The sequence below is a fragment of the Peromyscus leucopus genome, chromosome X, assembly GCF_004664715.2.
Source record: "Peromyscus leucopus breed LL Stock chromosome X, UCI_PerLeu_2.1, whole genome shotgun sequence".
NCBI lineage: Eukaryota > Metazoa > Chordata > Mammalia > Rodentia > Cricetidae > Peromyscus > Peromyscus leucopus.
The window spans coordinates 15,386,320-15,405,275 of record NC_051083.1 but is presented as its reverse complement, the minus strand read 5'-3'; the positions used below and the strand labels follow the sequence as shown (position 1 = coordinate 15,405,275).

The 18,956-nt window shown below is 37.4% G+C and overlaps 1 protein-coding gene and 1 pseudogene across 1 annotated transcript in view; both read left to right on the top strand.

Moving 5' to 3' along the window:
• Nucleotides 1-13,004, top strand: part of Xk (X-linked Kx blood group) — a 51,548-nt gene extending 38,544 nt beyond the window's left edge. The window contains exon 3 of the mRNA XM_028881405.2: nt 8,636-13,004. Coding sequence (XP_028737238.1) covers nt 8,636-9,486 — 851 coding nt within the window. The 3' untranslated portion in view covers nt 9,487-13,004. The remainder of the gene's footprint in view (nt 1-8,635) is intronic.
• Nucleotides 13,005-17,840: 4,836 nt separating this feature from the next.
• Nucleotides 17,841-17,993, top strand: LOC114701339 (annotated as a pseudogene).
• Nucleotides 17,994-18,956: the final 963 nt, after the last annotated feature.

The window sequence follows — 18,956 nt, the reverse complement described above, 5'->3', positions numbered from 1 at the left end:
ATGTTATCATTCCTTTCTCTTCCGGTTTCCATTATCATTTCTGTTGAGATGGGCCATGGTTATTTGCTTTATTTCTGACAACTTTTCAAACTTTCTCTTTAGCTTTGATGTTCAGCCACTTTAACGTGATATGCATATTTTTATTTTTGTTTTATCCTATAATATTTCCTGAATCTGACTTGGTATTTTAGAAACTTAGGAAATTTTCAGTTTTTATTGCTTCAAATATTGCCCTCCCTTCCTTCCTCCCACTTTCTCCCCCTCCTTACCATCTTCTCTTCTCTTACTCCCTGCCTTTCTTTCTTTTCTCTTTCTCTTTCTTCTTTTCTCTATTTACATGGTCAATGGATTTTCATTCATTTGAGTGCTTACCTCTAACTTTCCTTCTAATCAGTGTAAATTATATTTATAACTACCTAATCTGCTATTACATCTACCCATTTATCACTTGCTTTTTATTATATTTATTATTTATATAGTGTATACGTGTGTGCTGTTGTGCATGTGTGGAAGTCGGAAGACAGTTTGTGTCAGTCTTCTCTTTCCTCCCACCGCATGGGTTCCAGGGATTGAATTTATTGTCAGGCTTGGCAGCAAGTGCCTTTATCAATTAAGTCATATTGCCAGCCTGTCAATTCCTTGATTTTAATTGTGTTATTCAGTTCTTGAATTTTCATTTGCATTTTTAAGATAGTCTGATAAAATAATCTTACCATATAATTTCACAAGCATATTAATTATAGTTTTTATGCTATGTTAAATAATTCTAAAGCTGTATTTCTTCTAGGTTTGTTTTCATAATCCATTGATACTTGTATGTAAATATTTTTGACTTTGTTGTTTACATGCTATGTTAGATTTAATTTACTCCAAATATGTATATACAGGAGAAGAGATGGTTTGAAGCTCTGGATAAGTTAATTTGCTTTGTTCATGTCATGGCCTTGAACTAGCAAATCAGCTTGGGTGGATCACAACCTCAATCAACTGAAATCTGTATTTTAGTCTTTGTGAGGACTCAGTCTATTTTTCAGTTACATTTAAACCTAGTGTCTTTGTTTTGCCGTCAGAAACCTTGTGATATGTACCAAGGCCATTTTGAGGCTGAAAGTCAATGTTTGCTCACATACCCAACAGGTTTGAGAGTCTGCTGGAAGTTTCATTCCAGTTTTTAATCTCTTAGTATCTACTTTTATTTGAGTAAATATTTTACAGGGAACAAACAGCTTCAGAATTTTCCTTAGGAACCTTTATTCTTTATTCTTCAGCCCCAGAAATTTTCAGTACTTTGGTCAGTTTCTAATGCCTTTGTGCACATAATGGGTCAGTTGTCAGTTGTTCTTGGCAGGAATATTGGAACAAAAAATTGAATCTGCCTTTTTGCCATCATGGAAATCCTTTCTGGTTTTGCTATTTTTCTCCCTTTCCTTTTAAGTGCTTGTTCACAGGTGTGTATAAATACATTTGTATTTTTTATACATGTAAATATGTATAAATAAAATAAATCAATGTTTTATTCTATAGCGTATCAGTCTGTACAGATCTGACTGCTGAGTTTGGGGGAACACCTTTACAAGATAAAATTTATGAATTTGATCCACAGTTCAGAAACAATAGCAATAAAAGAAGATATACATTTGGCCACTTAGCACATAAAAATACCCTTAAGTCATCTGGAAAATGGAAATAAAAACCCCAAGAAAAAAACTTCACATCCTTTAGAGTGGTTAAAGTTAAAAGTTGGATAATAAATAATGCTTGTGAGGATATAAATAAATTGGAATCTTAATACTCTGCTTGTGATGTAAAATGCTGTAACTGTTTTGGAAATCAGGCTGGCAGTTCTGTAAAAGATTACATATAAAATTACTATGCCATCCAATAACGCCTATCCAGTCAAGGGGATAAATGTGTGCACACAAAGACTTGTACATGATTATTCATAGCAGCACTACTTACAGTAGCTGAGAACTGGAAACAACCCACATGTTGCTTGGCCATAAAAAAGAATGGTGTTGATACATGATACATAAAACCAGTAAGTGAAAAAAAGTCTTTCATTATATTATTGCACTAATATGAAATTCAAGATTAAGGAAATCCATAGAGACAGAAAGTAGACTGGTAGTTGCTTAAAGCTGGCAGAGGATTGGTTCATGATGAGAGGACTAAAGAAAGATTTGCACAAGCTTATGGTGATGATGGTCCCTCTTTTTTCTTAATTAAATTTGTATTTATTTATTTTACATCCTGACCGCAGTTTCCCTTCCCTCCACTCCTCCCATCCTCTCTCCCACCTCCCTCCTGCTCTGTGTTTGGGGGTGCATATTTTGCTTTTGGGGGTACCTACAGAATATCTAGCAAGAGAAATATGACAGACATAACAGGAGAAAATGAAACTTTCCTGAGTAAAAATGGAAATGTGCTCATGAAGGCATTGAGTATGGGCTGCCATGAAAGTGAGAGAGAAAGTAGAAAACGAGGCGCCTACAGGTATAGGCAGAAGTGAAGATGATAGTGCACAGCAAAGATACATCGTGAAGGAACACAAAGCTGTGACTCAGTCAGCAGGGAGTGGAGGACTAGGAAGTGAGTGTTTTGGTTAGAAACAACTCAAGAGGATTTCCTGAAAAGTGTCTAGAGTATATATACTAGCAGGCAAAAGAAAATACAGGGTAAAGAAGGGATATCCTTTCTTCTTTCATCTACCTATCTCTGTTCCCATTCCTTTTTATTTTCCTTTCCCACCATTCTCCCCTTCCATTCCTTATTATTACATAAGTCTCCCAAAACAATTTTGTACAGTTTTGGAAATGAAGGATACTTTTTAGATGCAGCTGACTCAAGTAGATTCCTATACTCAGATTAAAGAGTCAGCATTGAGAGAGCAATTGACAATTTGGAGGAGAACAACAGTACTTGATACAATAAAGATTTTGAGAAGAAAACCAGTCATGGAGTGTAGTAAGGCAACAATCCAAGATCTAGATAAGAGACACTTTGTTTACTGAATTGACAGAAACAAAAGGTGAGATTCTTGGAATCTCAGAGTCTGCTTGAAACTTGAATTTCTAGCAGCTTACTGTGTGTGTCAACTATCTCCAGGTTCCCTTACCTTTACACTCCACATCCATTTCGGATTTCTCCATTCTTGCCCCACCCCCAAAACATGGTCCATTATTATTTTGAGACAGGGTCTAGTTAAGTACCTCATGATGGCCTTGAATTTACAGCCCTGCCTGAGGCCTCTTAGGTTGCTGTCGTACACCACCATGCCCAGCTCATTAATTTTATTAATGTCAGTTTGACCCAAGTATTTCATGAGTTCAGTGGTTTTACTGAAAACTTGATGTCTTCAGACGGCAATTACATAACAGAGAACCACCATCTACCCTCCTCTATCTTATGGGCAGCCTTTGGTATGAATTTACAGCCACATAGAAACTATCCTCTGGTCCTACAAATAGAATTCCTTCTCCAAGCAGAATTCTGGGCAAGAAAAGAATGTTCATCTCTTTGCATAAAGGTTAAGGTTTTGGTGTTAAGAAATTAGCAAATTCATACCTAGTGACAGTTTCTCTGAGATAGCTGAATTCTTACACAAGTTTAATGCACTAGAATTAGGTAAGAGGAAGCAAGATTGTGCCAAGGTTTTAGAATCTGCTGAAGCCTTTTAGTTCACTTTTTACCTAAAATTGTGTAAATTTTATCACAAGGCAAATGTGATAAAAGATGAGGCTAGGATTATTAAAGTATATTAGACTTTGATAAAGAACTACTTAAATAAGCAGGATTGCCAAGTAACCCCCTTCTGTGTTGGCTATAAATAGATAAGTTTAGGAAATAATGTCAGAGAACCCCTAAAGACTTGGTCTCTGTATGTGTAGGAAGATGAAGACAGGGACAGGAAGGTATATGGTTGAAGGGTACCAGGCAAGGTCTGGTTCACTAGGGAGATGGAGAAGATTCTTTGTCAAAGTTCAGAGTTCCACTATTTCTGCCTGTAGCAAGCTTTCTCGATGGACTAGCTTTGGACTGCCAGCCCCCAAATAATGACATGGAGATTTATTATTAATTATGAAATCTTGATCTTAGCTTAGGCTTTTCCCCAACTAGCACTTGTAATTCAAATTCACCTGCTTCTAACAACCTACCTTCTATCATGTGTCTCCTCTGTGCTGAATGTCTGACTCGTTTCGTGTCTTCCTGGTGTCTTCGCCTTTTTTCTTTCCTCTCTCCCCGGAAATCCTGACTATTTTCTCCTGCCTAGCTGTTGGCCATTCAGCTCAACCAATCACAGTAAAACATCTTTACACAGGGTGCACAAATATTCTACAACATCTGCCTCTCATGTACTTTTCTCTTTGTTGATATGTGTGTATTTACATGAGCATCATCCTACTCATTTCTTAGATAACAGCTTGCCTCTAGAGGCAGAAATATTTATAAGCATTTTGTGTAAGTTTTTTTGTTTCCTTAGGCAACCTGTGGGTTGCGACCTCTTTACAGTTTGACAGGGGTTGCCTAAGAGCATGGGATACTTACATTATGATTCATAATAGCAGCAAAATTACAGTTATAAAATAGCAATGAAAATAATTTTATGTGTCACCACATCATGAGGAATTGTATTCAGGGTTGCAACATTAGGAAGGTTGAGAACCACTGCCTTAGGGTATCACCTTTCTTGGCCCAATTTCTATGACATTTTACAATAAGCATCTACTAGTTAGAGTTGTGTGATTGAAGTATATGACATAAAGATAATTGCTTTGCATTTTCATAATTCTGTGCTTGATTACTTAGCACCAACTGGGTAATAATTGCTTAATTCTCTTGATGGAGAAAAGGATATTATTTGGAAATAGTTGACTTTGCAAGAAAAAAATTGAGTAGATTCTGGAAATTATTAGAATTCTCATCTTGTCTAATGCAATGCATATTTTCAGATTAAAATATCATAAATTTAACACAAATAACTATATGTATGATTGCATAATTTACATTCTAACTATACATGACTAGTTTTTTTGCATATATAGTATTTTTTTGTAGTGGAAAAAATGTAAGTACTAAAAGAAAAGGCTTCAAAACTAGATCCTCAGGATGTGAGCATCTGTAATCACACATATAAAAACAACCACATGAATATTCTGCATTACAGTGTTCACTGAATTAGCCTCTCAAGAAAAACAACTCAGTCTAATTACTTCCTAGTCTACATGATTATGATGTTTATAGTTTTTAGATGTTGTTAGTAGATGCCAGTCTTTCAGGGAATGATAACGATAACTAAAATCAGTGTCAAAAACTGTGAGTAAAGTTGATAACTTTCAGTAAAATTAAACTTCCCTTGGGCAAATTAAAAACCAAGGCATATGAGTCTTTAGGTTCATCAAATATGTAAGTTTTTCAATTGACTCAGACTTTAAGGAGAAAACTTGCTTCTCATGTATCATTTTAATTAATTAATTTTTGTGTGAATGTGTATATTCACATGCATGCTGTGATGTGTATATGTAGGTTAGAGGACAACTTGGACAAAGTTGGTTCTTTCCTTCAGCTATGTGGGTCCCAGGAATCAAATTCACATTGTCAAGCTTAGGGGTATGCATCTTTACCTATTAAGAAATCTCACTACCTCCCTTTATGTATCATTTAGATAGAGATATTTTTAGTAATGTGTGGAAATAAATGATGTGCATTTTAAGAGGCAGGTATGGATAAAGGTATTGTACTTAAGGTGGTATAGTATTGGCAAAAGAGTAGAAAAATAGATTGAAGTAGAAAAATTCAGTTGAACAGAATATGTTATCCAGAAATAGATCCCCTTAGAGTCTACATAATTTGATCTTCAACCAAAGAGCAAAGACTATACAACAGGAAAATGTTTTCAATGATTAGTGCTAGAATAACTGCATATCCCCCGTAGAACAACTGCAAAATGTGACTAAACACAGACCTTTCACTCTTTATAAAGATGAACTCAAAATCGATAACAAACATAATGGAAAGAATGAAATGGTATAAGTTCTGGAAGATAGTATGGGAGAATCTCAAGGGTCTGAGGTTTGGTAATGGGTTTGTATGTGTAATATCACAAAAAAGAATTGATAATCTCAGTTTTCTTTCAATTAAAGTTTTATGTGCCAAGATACTATATGGTACACTTGAAGTATACTAGTTAAAATCCAGAACATTGACAACCCCAAATGCTGGTGGGGATACAGAGAAAGAGCTGCATCCTCGTTCATTGTTGGTGGAAATGTAAAATGAGATCCCCACTGTGGAAGACAGTTTTGCAGTCTCATACAAACTCAAAATATTTTTACCATGTGACTCAGCAATCACTACATTTGTATTCCTTCCAAAGGAGTTGAAAAGTTAATGTCTACATAAAAGCCTGCATATGGGTATTTGTAGCAGGAGTATTCATAATTGCAATGACTTAGAAACAACCAAATTATGCTTCAGTTGGTAAGTGAATAAACTAGCATGAAATATTATTCTTCACTAAAAATAAGTGAGCTGTCAAGCTCACTTGATATCTATATAGTGTAAAAAACTTAACTAAAATTTAGTGAAAGAAACTAATCTGAAAGGCCCACATAATATGTGATTCCAATCATATGACTTTCTGGAAAACATGAAAACTATGAAGACAGTAAAAAGATCAGTTCAGAGGATGGAAGGATGGCTGTACAGAGAATTGATGATTTTTTAGGGCAGCCTGACACATGTATTATATATTTACCCAAATCTGTAGGATGTACAAGAGTAAAGCCTAATGTAAACTGCACTTTCAGTGACAGTGATGTGTCTATATAGCTTTATCAATTATGATGTATACAATACTCTGCTTGATGATAAAGCATTACTGAGGCTGGGCATGTGTGTGGGTTCTGTTCAATTTTGCTACGAATCTAAGGCTTCTGTAAAATAAATAAAAACATGCTATGACAGTTTTTTATTTTTTATTTTTTGGTTTTTCAAGACAGGGTTTCTCTGTGTAGCTTTGTGCCTTTCCTGGAACTCACTCTGTAGCCCAGGCTGGCCTCGAATTCACAGAGATCCTCCTGCCTCTGCCTCCTGAGTGCTGGGATTAAAGGCGTGTGCCACCACCACCACCACCACCACCACCACCACCACCACCACCACCACCACCACCACCCAGCTTAAGACAGTTTTTTCAAAAGAAGAATCAACATGAAAGGTATCATGATTCCCATTTTATGGATGAGAAAATTGAAGACGGGGAGGTTGTCATTTTCCCAGTGTAAGTGATATGGCAAAAGTCAAACCAAGAGCCAGACTCATGGTTCCTAATTCATAGCCCTTCTTCCATTCCTCTTCATGCTGATGGGTGCAGGTGGTAGCCTCCTGTAATAAGTGATTGTATTTCTGTTTTAACCACACTCTGTACCCATAACTCTAAGTGGTTGTATATTTATTCGATAATAGAACTCAAGGCTGACTGTATACTAATCTGAAACATTATCCGATTCTCCAGTGAAATGGGCCACATCCTGTGTCCTCAAACTGCCACTGTTTATAAGTGCTGGATCCACCCATTTTCCATAAGCCATTTTGAGAAATAAACACCTAGAATTGAGACATCTCTGAATGTTAAAACTTTTCAGTTCAAGGCAGGCTGACTCCTAGTAAGAAGCAAGATTTGTCCCTTTTTCAGCATTTTAAGAATGAAACCAACTGCACTCCTATGGTCAGCATCTAAAACAGTCTCTGGTGGAGCAAACATCTTGAGTAATTTATTATTGAGTGCCTTCTGTTTGTGTGCCTACTGCTGGAACGTGCTGAGGGACATCAAGAGGATATAGCATGGTCTGGAGGTAGGGCTCAGCAGTTAAAAACACTTACTGCTCTATTAGAGGACCCGAGTTCAAATCCCATCGCCCTCATCAGGTGGCTTTCGAGTACCTGCAAGTGCAGCTTCCAAGGATCTGATGCTTCCTTCTGGCCTCTGTTGGAACCACCAAACAGGCATACACATAAATAAAGTAAAATAAGTATTTTTAAGATGGGAAGAGGAAATGCTAGACACAGTCTTGACTCTGCAGAAGCTGCTAGACCAACTGACAAAACAAAACACATTATGTAAAGGGCTCTTCATATTCTCATTGACCGAGATTGCATCAGGAATGAGTTGAAGTCTGAGTCGCCTCTGAAGCAAACCCTGAGGCGTCGAGGCATGCATTTGAAGGGAATGTGTAACAAGCATGAGAGGAAACTGAGGCTTGGAAGTGGATGAGACAAAAATCACAGTAGGTGACTGCAAGTGAAAGCCTATGGGAAATAGCATAGAACACATTCTTCACACTTACTCTACAGAGAGGGTGAGGAAACTAGCTCTTACTGGGGCTAGACCTGAGTTATTGAGGGGTTCACCCGTGGATCTTAATTCCCTTGTGCTTCAGCCTAACAGGAATGTGTGTACAGCAGCCTTCTGTAATTCTGGAAAAAGTCCTCAGGCAGTCTCTGATATCAACAGGTGGAAGGTAGCCTGCATATGTAATACAGAGGAATTCATTCCTGTGAGTGGGAGATGGCAGAACACTGGCCATAGGATTCCTGGTGGAGGTGAGATTTGACAGTGCTCTTTCTCTTCTCTCTTCAGGCGTCATCATGACCTTGTCCCTGTTGTCCATTGTGTATGGAGCCTTACGTTGCAACATCTTAGCCATCAAAATCAAGTACGATGAGTATGAGGTCAAAGTCAAACCTCTGGCCTATATTTGTATCTTCCTATGGAGAAGCTTTGAGATTGCCACTCGAGTCATCGTCCTGGTCCTCTTTACCTCTGTCCTGAAGATCTGGGTGGTGGCAGTCATACTTGTCAACTTCTTCAGCTTCTTCTTATACCCTTGGATCCTTTTCTGGTACAGTGGTTCCCCATTCCCCGAGAACATTGAGAAGGCCCTGAGTAGGGTGGGTACCACCATCGTACTATGTTTCTTCACTTTACTCTATGCTGGTATCAACATGTTCTGCTGGTCAGCTGTACAGCTCAAAATCGACAGTCCTGACCTCATCAGCAAATCTCAGAATTGGTACAGGCTGCTGATTTACTACATGATGAGATTCATCGAGAACTCTGTCCTCCTGCTCCTGTGGTATTTTTTCAAAACTGACATATACATGTATGTGTGCGCGCCTCTGCTGATTCTGCAGCTACTGATTGCATACTGCACGGGCATTCTTTTCATGCTTGTGTTCTATCAGTTTTTTCACCCTTGCAAAAAGCTCTTCTCCTCCAGTGTTTCTGAGAGCTTTAGGTCATGTCTCAGGTGTGTCTGCTGGTCCCGGGTGAGAAGAAAATCCACTGAGATAGTAGTAAAGGCAGATACAGACTTAAAGTCACGCACAGATCAAGACCAAGATCATAATCAAGATGTAACACCTTCTACCAGTATGTTAAGTCCTGAGCCCACTGAGACGTGGAGTGCTGTTGATCTGTGCTCTGCTTAATGGAACCTGGGGCTTCTTATGAGAAAGGGATATTGTGTTCTGGGTTAATAACTATTCTTCATACACGTAATGAGCCCTGCACAGGGAATACGGCAGGAAATTAGCTGTCAACTCCTTGTGAGCTGCTGCCTTTTCTAGAGCCGTTTGATTGGAGCCAGCTGTGGAGAGCACTAGGGAAGCCTGCTAGCCCACAGTTGGTCTCACAGTTGACTGGGTTAGGTTCTTGCAGAGGCCTTACTGGCCATTTCATTGACACAGCATTCCTGAGGTTTCAGTTGAGCTGGTCATGTTCGTCGGATATAATGAAGAGAAATGCTTGTTTTCTACACTGTTGTCCCAGTAGCCTGATGCTTTACTACTACTGAATATAGCTTTATACAAAGGTCACCGTGATAGTTGGAATAGGTTCCTAGGGATTTTAAAACCTCATTCTTATCGTAGCTTACAGGGAGAGCTGTTTGAGTTTGTTTTATCAGTATGTTTCATTTTCACCTCATTAAGACTTTTTGTACATAACCAGCTGTAGCCACTCCGGCATGCCATCTTCATTGGTTTTAAGGGCCTAGATGTGGGAACTTGATTCCCGAGGAATTTAGGAAAGCTGAGTTTCATTCCATATGTGGAAGAAATTAGGGATCAGGATGGACTGGGACAGTTGTTAAAAACGTCAGAATGATGGGAGTTTATACAGATAAAACTGTTAACTTCTCCAAATGTCTGCAGATATGAATTGGTTAGAAGGTAGACTCAATTCTCCTCATAACTCAGTCCTGTCCTATAATTCTGGGAAATTTCTAGAAGAATTTGCTAAAATTAATATATAAAACCAATAGTTTTCATTCCTATCACCTCCTTCCTCATCTGCCAGGAAGTTTTTTTTGTTTTTGTTTTTGTTTTGTTTTGTTTTTAACAAAATTGAACTTAGTTCATTTGCTGTTGTTTCTAGAAAACCCTATAGAAATCTTTTCCCCAATTCAAGCATATATGACATCTTAGTTTTCATGATTTGAAGAAAGAAGTGTTTCCCTTGTTTCCACCCCTAGTTAGAAAAGTTTTAAGTTATAGAAAGTAGTGAGATGAACAGATGTTCTTCATGAAATGCATTTTGACTTGACATAATTGTGAGTTCATTTTAATAAGAACTTCATTTTTATCTGCTGTGAAATTTCTCTTTAATCTGCAACTATTTATTTTCCTTTGAAAGGGTCGGGTAGAATATTATCACTAGTCTGATGAAAATGCCTGTAACCAGTGCTAGTATTTCTAGCACTAAAATTTGGATAATGAAATGTCTAGAAACAGATGACCATAAAGTTTACACCAATTTAAAATGAGAGTTGTAGCAAAATTTAAGAAATTTTCAAAGGTACCTCTGTTTATGGCTTCTATGAGATAGAGCAGACATTTACTTTTCTGGCCACATAAATTAGTAAAACTCATTTATCTGGCTATTATACTAGTAATGATTTGCTTTTTAAACTCTTTTTGGTATCAAATTGATGAGTAATTTCATAAACATGAAAATTAATTTGGTAAATAAATTTCACTATACTAGAGGCTTTGTAAAATAACAAATATTCTTTGACATGTCATTCACACTGCTAATATTTATGCCATTTTATTATGCATATGCAGTAAGGTCCTAAAATGTAGAATGGCCATTTTACTTTCATGAGGTATTTTTCCTCATTTGTAACTCACCTGGTTTGTCAGTGTTTGTAGTTTAATTTTATGAGAATCCACAGGTAGTACATCCATTTTGACTACTTTTAACATATAAAAATGAAATTTAAGGTTGTCTATTCTCTGTTGACCCACGTACCACTTTTCCTGTTTTTAATAGGAGTAGATAAAGTTAGCATACATCATCAAAATGATACTTTATACAATAGATATTTCTCTGTACTTTGTATATTAAAATATTAAGAGCCACAAAACTGTAATACAGGGGGAAATGTCTTTGAAAATATATAACAACTGCAGGTAAGCCAAAGCTAAGATGTTAAAGCACTCTTGTTTTGGTTATTTCATAATTTAAAGTGTTCTGAATGAATAATAGAGTAGGCAGTCTGTTCCTACGTCATTCGAAAATGCTTTCCTCTGTCAGATCCTTCATTCTGTTTACAGACACCATATGTTTTCACTCTTTCAAGTGAAAGACCATCTTTCCTTGAAGATTCACAGTGACTAGGGGGCAGAGGTGATGATATTGTTTTCCAATTTCAGGTTCTGCCTTGGGACTGGGACTAGAGTCAACTACCAGCTTGTCACTTACTAGGCAGATTCAGAATTAGACAAGGGTAAGGACACTTGTATTTTCCCAGCCTGCTTTGGAAACATGACTCAAAATATTTTTAAACTCTTAATTTTCAAATATATTGTAAGCCCCTTTACTTTAGACAGTTGGTAAACATCTTGAATGACCTCAAACAAAACTAACAGTGATAAACTAACAGATATGGAAGGCCCAATTCAAACTTTATAAAGACTGATTTTTCTTTTTTAGCAAATTAGATATTATTTCAGTCTCTTGGCATATAGGCATTTTCCCAGGAGCTTACTTAATTACTCTATATCTCAGCTTCCTCACTCACCAAATTAAGATGATATACTTGACCAACTTACCTCACAAATCTGTTGGAAAGATTTCATTAAGTAATAGATATAAAAATATTTTTAAAATATTTTCAAAATACCTTTTAAAGAGTTGTTATAGTATTCAAGACCATAAACAGGTTATTGTTTGTGTTTTGTTTTATTATTTACTGTCTGAAATGAAATAAGTAGTTTCATCCACATCAGTGTCTTGAGTGAACATATGGGTCTTTGGTCTTCTCTGCAATTACCCTCTCTTACCATCAGCTGATTACAAAATTTCGTGCTCAGGGCATGTGAGATGGCGCAGCAGGGAAAGGTGCTTGCCGCCAAGCGCAGCACCCTGACTTCCATTCTTGGGATCTACACGGTGGAAGGAGAAAAACAGTTTCCACAAGTTATTGTCTGCTTTCCACAAGCACACCCTGTTGTAAACACACAGAATCTCTCTCTCTCTTACACACACACACACACACACACACACACACACACACACACACCACGCACGCACAATGCAATAAATATTTTAAAAATAGCCCCAAGCCCTTAGTACTTGGCAGAAAAAAAAAGACCCAGTGGATCTGAGAAAGAGCTTCTGATGGGAAAGAAGTTTATTGTCTTGATATATTTCATAAAGAATCTTTTGATGATTGTACAGTACAACTTGAATGGCTTGTTCAAAGCATTAATTAAATGTGAATGTAATTCATTGTAGTAAATGGGAAAATAAGCATTAGCATTAATTGTCTTGACAACACAGCATTTCCTTGGGATCTCTCTTACAACATTTAGTATGGTTGTATGTGCCAGTACATCTCAGCTAATGAATTGTGGATATGAACTTTTGTGGACTGCTTCTCTGAGTCACTGGCTCAAATATTGCTTATGTTTCTTCATGTAATAAATTAATTTTTTTCAGTTTTTCTTGCATTTTATTTCTTCTATAGTCCTCAAATGACTTCTTTTAAAATTTAAAGCCCATTTGAAAGATAAATTTGAAAATGATTTGTTGTGATTATATATTTTTAATGTAAGATTGAAATTCCTGCCATAGCATGAACAATTTAAGAATGCTAAGACTGAGCCTTACAATACAACAGCTGTCCATGAAAACACTGCTTTTTGTGCAAGAATTTGCTCAGTTTATTGAAGCCATGCTGCTGGGTACTGCTACTAAGATTCTGCTGAATTGTCTCAGTTGTTGTATATGACACAAAGACAAATGTACTATATATATGATAGATATATGACATTTATGTATCATATATATATGTAAATTCTAGATAAACATGAGTGTTATGGTGATCCATAAATATAAAATATGAAGATGCTTTAGCTTTTTGTGAACATTTTCTAAACATTATATGTTTATATAATCAAAATGAATTGCTTCTGTGATTGGAAAAACATGTTGAAAGGGGTCTTTGGAGAACATGAGCTAGATATGGGTTGTTTTTAATAATTCCTTTGCTTCTGAAGGTGTCTTTTCAGTTTGCAAAGATCTAGCTATAGTATGTCTTTTAAAAACTAGCTTTATTGAAGTATAATTGCTGCACAAAACACACATATAAATGTGTACAGTTTAATGAGTTTAGACATTTGCAAACACTCGTGATATTATCACCACAATCAAGATGCCACACCTCAAAAAGCTTCATTGTGTTTCATTTTTATTACTTATTTTTCTTTTTTGGAAGAACACAACATGAAAACTACCCTCTTAAAGTTCATAATACTCTTTTAGCAAATTTATGCACTATGTCATGTAGCAGATCTCTAGAATTTACACAGTACAAAGTTGAACATTCATACCCATCTAACAACAATGGTTTGCCACCTAGCCACTGACAACCACTGTCTCTCTGTGTCTATGAGTTTGATTATTTTAGATACCTCATGTAAGTATAGATACAAAGTATTTGTTCTTCTGTGTCTGGCTTATTTTGATTAATATAATGTCCTCCAGATTTATTTGTGTTGATAGAAATAGCAGCTTCCTTCTTTGGACGTTGTTTAATATTCCATTGCATGTATATACTATGTTTTCTTTATTAATTTCGATTCTTTCCCTATTGTGACTGTTGGGAATGCTATTGTAAGGAACATGGAAGTGCAGTTGTCTTTTGAACATCTTGATTTTATTTATTTTGGCTACATTCCCAGAAGGATCATATGGTACTTTTTTTTTTTTTTAATTTTGGGGCCTAGGGTGACTGACTGTCCTCTATGCCAAGAAGCTACCATCTCATCACAGTCAGCTTGGAAAAACAAGCTGGGCTGGGACAGTTTGCACCCCCTGCCTCCAGCACCAACTGAGTATGCAACTGCTCCCTAGCAACTGGCAACTTCGCTTGTGGCCTGGGGAAGGGACTAGAGTATAGGTGTGAATATCTATACTCGCACATTGTGTATGTGTTTGGGAGAAGACTAAAGCAGGGCTCCATATATGCAGTTAAGGGGAAGCCCTCATCTGTTCTGGTAAGGCCTTCCAGGTGCAGCAGGGTGAGGGAGGGGTGGCCACACCCTCTCACTAACCCCCACCTCTGCTCTGTACATGATCAACGCAAAACAAGCTCAGTGGTATTTTTGGAAATGTTTTTTTGGTCTTATATTGCTTTGTTTGCGTATTTTGTTTTTGTCTTACTGTTTTTTGCTTGCGTATTATGGCTTCCAATTTTGTGTTTTTATAGGTTCTGGTTGTGTGTGTGTGTGTGTGTGTATTTGTGTGTGTGTTTCTTGTGTTCTTTTTTAATTCTGTTTTTGTTTGTTTGCCTGTTTTTTTTTTCTAAAGAGAAAGAAAGAAAGGGAATGGAGTTGGAAGGTTGTGGAGATGGGAAGATCTGGGAGGTAGTTGTGGGAAAGAATCTGTGATCAGAATATATTGTATGAAAACAGATTTATTTTCAATAAAAATATGATTTTTATAAAAAGACTAGGAATGAGGTGATGGGAGTAGATATTCCTCTATGACCATATTTCTCTGTCTCCCTCTTACAGAAGATGAGTTTTTTTCTAAGTAACAAAAGTTATACGAACCACTGAATGTGTTGGGACACATCTTTAATCTCAGCACTCAAGGTAATGGCAAGCTCTGATCTACATAGCGAGTCCCAGGCTAGCCAGAGATGCATAGTGAGACAAAATCTTATACATACTTATGGGGAGGTGTGTGGCATTTTAATATATGTATCCATTGTGTAATGTTCGTATCAGAAATAAGCAGGTCTATTTCCTCAAACACTTGTCATTTCCCTATGGGGAAAGCATTCATAATCTTTTTTTCCAAGCTATTTTGTAATGCACAGTATAATGTCACTATCTGTAGTCATCTGTGCAATAGAATACCAGGACTTAACTTCTCATATCTAACTATAAATTAAGGGGATATATATTTTATGAATGTCTTTGCAACTGAAAAAGCACTCAGACATGCCAATTATACGTTTTAATTAAATGAATAACATTCTCAGCAGTTCTCTTTTTCAGGAAAAGATCCTTCATAGCAGCAAAACATGGTATGGAAGTGCACATACAGAGACTTTTAACCCCTTCTTTCCTGGTATACAACAAACCCTGGCAGATGAGGTCCTTGTTGTGCTAAGATGGTGAGGTATTTGCAGAGCCACACTCTAGACCACCGGTGTGTCCAATCTGCTCATCACATACAGCAAAGATACCCATGCAGGAGGCCCAACACAAAAATCACCAAATTCCTTAAAGCATTATGAGGTGTTTTTTTTGTTGTTGTTGTTGTTGTTGTTTTTTTCTTTTTTCTTTTTTTTTCTTTTTGCAATCTTTTAAAATCAATTGCATGGCTCTCAAGCGTGAACTTTGTAGATGACAGCGTTCTTTTACGTCAAGAGGTAGGGCACACCTGCTGGGAAATGCCTTTCCTTAATAGCTCATTGTGTTTTCTATGCGAATTGTTAGGTTCCCGGCAGTGTTGGTTTGAGCAGCATTTGGACCATCTTTGAGGCGTGTACAACAGCAGCATCTCGGCAGCAGATGATGAGAAAACTTTCCGCAGTGACTAGAGCATGGCAACACTTCGTGCAGGGGAGGAATTTCAGGGTTTGCTGCTGCCCTCCAAAGAAAATATTTGTGGAGACAGATTTGAAAATTCTGGGTGTGCTTTTCCTCCCTCTCTCCCTCTCATTCTGAATTAATTTTCTCTCCCAGTGATGAGTTTCTGATTGAAACCTGATTAGCCTGCTTCCTAGAATCCTGGTAATACCATCCTCTTTATATATCTGCATTATGCATACTGGTTTAATCTCTTATCAGTTTGCTTCTGATCTTAATTACCTCAAGTCTACATTTAATGAGTCAGTTTTAGGAGTGATAGCACTCAAGAAACAAAACAGGAAGTAAGATTTCTATTTTAGAGCAATGTTTCAAGACCATCCCCCACTACCACCACCACAGCACTGAGAAGGACACTCTGTTGTTACCTTCTCCTACCAAGAGGACTTTCTTAAATGGAGTGGCAGAATTGCTGTCCTCTCTAGTAACTAGAAGTATCAAGCACACACTTGTACAATTATTTTCAAACCTATGGGGATGCTGTTGTGAGTAACAGCAGTCACTGTAGTCAGAGTAACCATCATAGTCCTCCAGCCTATACCACAAACAAGAATTAAACGTTGAAAATGGAACCACTATCATGTCAGGTAAGAGATGGTGCAGTAGTTGGGAGCAGTGATTGCTCTTCCAGAGGACCTGGGTTCAATTCCAATGCCCATATGGTTGCAACTTCAGTTCCAGGGAATCTGACACCTTTACAGATGTACATGCAGGCAAAACATGTTTAAAATGCACATAAAATAAAAATATTATTTAAAAAAGACACTCACTGTGATCGAAACTACAGGACTACTATTTTATGAGGAGTTTCTCTGTTGGGCTAGTTTTTCTGTCTACTAGAGCTCCCATTGTGGAAACACAGTTTGGTTAAGGGGCTGTATAGCCATATTTTAGTATTAGCTCACAGGCCCCCAGATAATTCACTACCCACCTAGACCACCAGTCTCTCCCTTCAGTGTCCCTAAGAACAAAAATCTATTGCAAGAGAGAGGCAAAATGTTTGTTTCCTCTAAACTCCATGTGGACCTCTAGTTAGCTGCTTTGACACGTGTGGGAAGGTTCTTCCCCACACTGTACAAAGATTCAAGAAGTTTAAGTATTTAAAAAGATATATAACCTGCACTTATATTTCTTAAAAGTATTTCATGTATATATTTCTTCTGTTAATATTTGGACTTATAAGCTCAGTGGGGGAAAGGGTTCAGCCACTTCTACCGGAGGACAAATCTTTCAGAGTTCTAATGTAGCCTAATCCTGGACTTCAAATCTGACCTTGACTCTGAACTTCTCTTGATTAAAGTATGGATAGGGTCCAGAAATGGCAGGAGTGATACCATGATCATAAGATGGTATCCCAAGGGTGCTGTGGATATTGCTCTGTATAAATACAATGCTGATTGGCCAGTAGCCAGGCAGGAAGTATAGACGGGACAAGCAGAGAAGAGAATTCTGGAAACAGGAAAGCTGAGTCAAGAGACGCTGCCAGCCACCACCATGAGTACCAACATGTAAGATACTGGTAAGCCACAAGCCATTTGGCAAGGTGTAGATTTATAGAAATGGGTTAATTTAAGATGTAAGAACTAGATAGCTAGAAGCCTGAGCCATTAGGCCAAACAGTTTAGATAATATAAGAGTCTGTGTGTTTATTTTATAAGTGGGCTGCAGGACTGCTGGGACTTGGCGGGACCTGAAGAGAAAACTCCCCAGCTACACCAGGGTGAGGTTTATTCATTGCATTCCAGTTGTGCTGAACCCTGTGATGTCCCCAAATGTGGGAAAGTCAACTGTGTAATTTATAATATAATATATGTATGTATTTATTAAAAAAGAAAAGGCCCAGGAAGTGTATCAAGGCAGAGTAGTCTTCACCCACCAGGGTCATACTTTTCATCTAGTACTATGGGTTGCATTGAAAACAAATTCCTATTTCTCTGCATGAATGTTGACCTCATTTCCTAGGTTTTAAAACTCCTTGGAATTTCTTTATATTCCATTTTCCACCTTTCACACTGAATTTACTTTCTCCTTTCTCTGGAGAACTGATTCTGAAGGAAAAAGATAAGCAAGGTTTCTATTAAACCCCAAAGAACTATTCAGGTATGATAAGCTGTTTGTACCCTAACAGAGCTGCCTGGAATACAGGATAAATAAATATTACTAAGGCCTCGATATTTACACATTTCCAAAGGGAAATACATTATATTCTAGAATGTAATGTGTGGCTGGAGCTACCTCCAGTTCCGCCCGGACCGGCAGCCACTCAGCCTCAAATAAACGCACAGACGCTTGTATTATTTATAAATTGTATGGCCGTGGCAGGCTGCTTGCTATCGGTTCTTATATGTTAAATTATCCCATTTCTATAAGTCTATATCTTGCCATGTGGCTTGTGGCTTACCAGTATCTTACATCATGCTTCTCCTCATGGTGACTGGCAGCGTCTCTCTGCCTCAGCCTTCCACCTCCCAGAATTCTCCTCTCTCCTGTCCTGCCTACACTGGTCCTGGCTACTGGCCAGTGTTTTATTTATCAATCAATCATAACAACATATAATCACAGCATACAGGACATCCCACAACAGTAATGTCCTTAGATAACATTCATATTTAACATCTAATATTAATGAATGCTATTATGTCTACACCAGTCTATCATGTTTGGGGGCCACTAACTACGTGTGACTACTAAGCATATGAAATGTATCTACTTCAAATTGAAGTGTGTAGATATAAAACATGAATATACTGGAATCTTAGTACCAAAAAACGTAATGGAAATATTAACAATGA